This window comes from Plasmopara halstedii (genome assembly GCF_900000015.1).
Source record: "Plasmopara halstedii genome assembly, contig: Scaffold_3060, whole genome shotgun sequence".
Taxonomy (NCBI): Eukaryota; Oomycota; class Peronosporomycetes; order Peronosporales; family Peronosporaceae; genus Plasmopara; species Plasmopara halstedii.
Genome location: NW_020189964.1, coordinates 562,717 through 565,065, shown reverse-complemented (window position 1 = coordinate 565,065; position 2,349 = coordinate 562,717). Strand labels below are relative to the sequence as shown.

The window sequence follows — 2,349 nt, the reverse complement described above, 5'->3', positions numbered from 1 at the left end:
CTTTGATCTGCACGACGTTCTGAAGAAATTTTATTCAGATGCAATGCTGGCCAAATTGGTCGTCGAAGCAATGTCAACAAATGTAAGTGGCGCTACTCAACTAAAAGATATATTGTTTTCGCACTGGTTCAATATGGCGATAACTCGTGAACGACTCAATGAGTTACTTGGGACAAATAACGAAAACATGAAATATGCTTTCGATCCACTGTTGGATAGTTTCGATGTTTTCGTTGCTAAATTGAAGAAAAACACAGCGAACATTGTGGATCCAATTTCATTGAACACGAAATTGTCTTATGAAGACATGCTTACCGAGTTTGAAAAGCAGCTTTACTCATATAACACAAAAAATCCTTTCAAACAACTCAACTTGTTAGCGCTGCTCTCTCTACATCGTAGTGACGAATTTTTGGATAAATTACTTGGCGAAAGTAAGTTGGTGCCGAGCACGGGTGATTTTTTCGAGCTTCTTGAGACCCAGCGGTTTCAACATTGGGCTGACGGAGGCGTACCGCTAGATAAAGCCATTGAGCGGTTAGATTCCGGCTCAAAAAGAAATTCGGTTTTTTTCTCTCGCTTAATCAAGTTATATCACGAATACAGCAATCGTCATTCTGACTCGCTATCGAAAAATTACATCCCTGACAATAAGCTGATCACTTTTATTGGCGAGGCAACTTCAGTAAGTCTGGAAAGTGCCGAACAATTGAGAAAAATGCTGTTTCAGGATTGGTTTAACAGAGCGATGAAGCCTGCTGATATTATGAAGCGTGGGGATCATACGAATCCTCGTTTTGATTTAAAGCTGGAGAAGTACAGCGATTATTACACATCGGCTCAAAGGATGCTTTTGGAGCACGTCGGTAATCTCAAAAGCAAGAACTCGGACGCTGGATCAGTGTTCTCAGACTTTATCACCCTCATTCGCGATTTGAATAAAAGAAATCCGACTGAGCAGATTAGTATTTTTGCTGCACTCACAGCTTGCTTTGATGAACATGAGGCATCGACAATGATTGAGGCAGCAAAATTGGATCCAATGACAAAAAAAGTTGCCTCGTTTCTTGAAAATGAGCAAATTGAATACTGGCTGGACACCGGAAAAACTCCGCTTGACGTTGTAAAGCTATTCGACTTTGAAAATAAAAGCTTCGTGATGTTGCATAAATGGGAAGAATTCTGTGCTGCCTATAGAGCTCGTAATCCCAATTCCCGAATTGACCCGATTGAACTTTTGAATCCTTACTTTGATGACTTTACTCTAGCTACTTATGTCATGGAGAAACGTGAAGCTAAACGATTACAAGATATGTTGTTTCAGCACTGGTTTGACAACGGTAAATCGTATGATTACATCAACGTCCTATATGGTGATCTCGCGAATAAAAGCTCTAAACGTTTTCTGAAAGCTTACAATAAGTTCTTCACCGCTAAATGCTCCGATGAAAGTTTCCCGGTATTTTTATCAGAATACATCGAGCCCGAAAACGTTGACGTTCTTTTCAAAAAAGTTGAACAACTCAACGAGATGACTCATCGAGAAAAACCTATCCATTTTCTTGCCACACTCAACGCGATCGTTCGTAATGAAGAAATTGTATCCACGATACTGGAGGCAGGTAGACAGAATCCCAAAGTGCAGGACTTCGCCATATCGCTTCAAAAACTACGATCAGAGCGTTGGGTAAAGGATAAACTTTCTCCGACGAAAAGTTTTTTGTTACAAAAACTCAACTTGCTCAATGAATATCGGCCTAAGCTTTTGACGTGGGTGGAAAGTTTGGTTACATATAACGAGGTATTGCCCAACGAAGCAGAGTCAATGTTTTTGATTGTGAAGGATTTTGCTCCTAAAATAAAATTCAAAGACGTGTTTGGTATCATGACAAAAGACCCAAGGTGGGAAAAAATTGCTGAGTATATAAAAAATAACCTATTATATTGTCTGGGAGATCAAATACCACCGAGTTTTTTGCACAAGCTCATGTGGCTTGATTTCACAAAAACAGATATTTTTAAAAACAATGACTTTAAGCGTTTCGTCAAGTACTCAGTCATGTATAGTGTGAGGGCCAAAGACGTCGGCTCAAAAGACATATCCGTGTGGATAATTCTGAAGACATTGGCAAAGACAGACACAAGCACTTTGATTAAACGTTTAAAGGAGGCAACAATTGTCAAAATAGAACAGCCGTGGAAGTGGAAAAGCCAAGTAAGCAAGGCAATTGAATATTACTCGCCTAAAGACCAACTGGTATTAAACGCATGGGTTGATTATGTCCTCACGCTCGATAGCCAGCCCCTTGATTGGAATATGGTTACCGTATTGAGTACCTTTTGTCACGC

The 2,349-nt window shown here is 39.9% G+C and overlaps 1 protein-coding gene across 1 annotated transcript in view; it reads left to right on the top strand.

Moving 5' to 3' along the window:
• Window positions 1-43: 43 nt before the first annotated feature.
• PHALS_06622 (uncharacterized protein) overlaps window positions 44-2,349 on the top strand; it is a gene marked incomplete at both ends in the record, with an annotated part of 2,355 nt that continues 49 nt past the window's right edge. Inside the window, one exon of the mRNA XM_024719942.1 lies at window positions 44-2,349. This exon is cut by the window's right edge and continues 49 nt beyond it. Coding sequence (XP_024585191.1) covers window positions 44-2,349 — 2,306 coding nt within the window.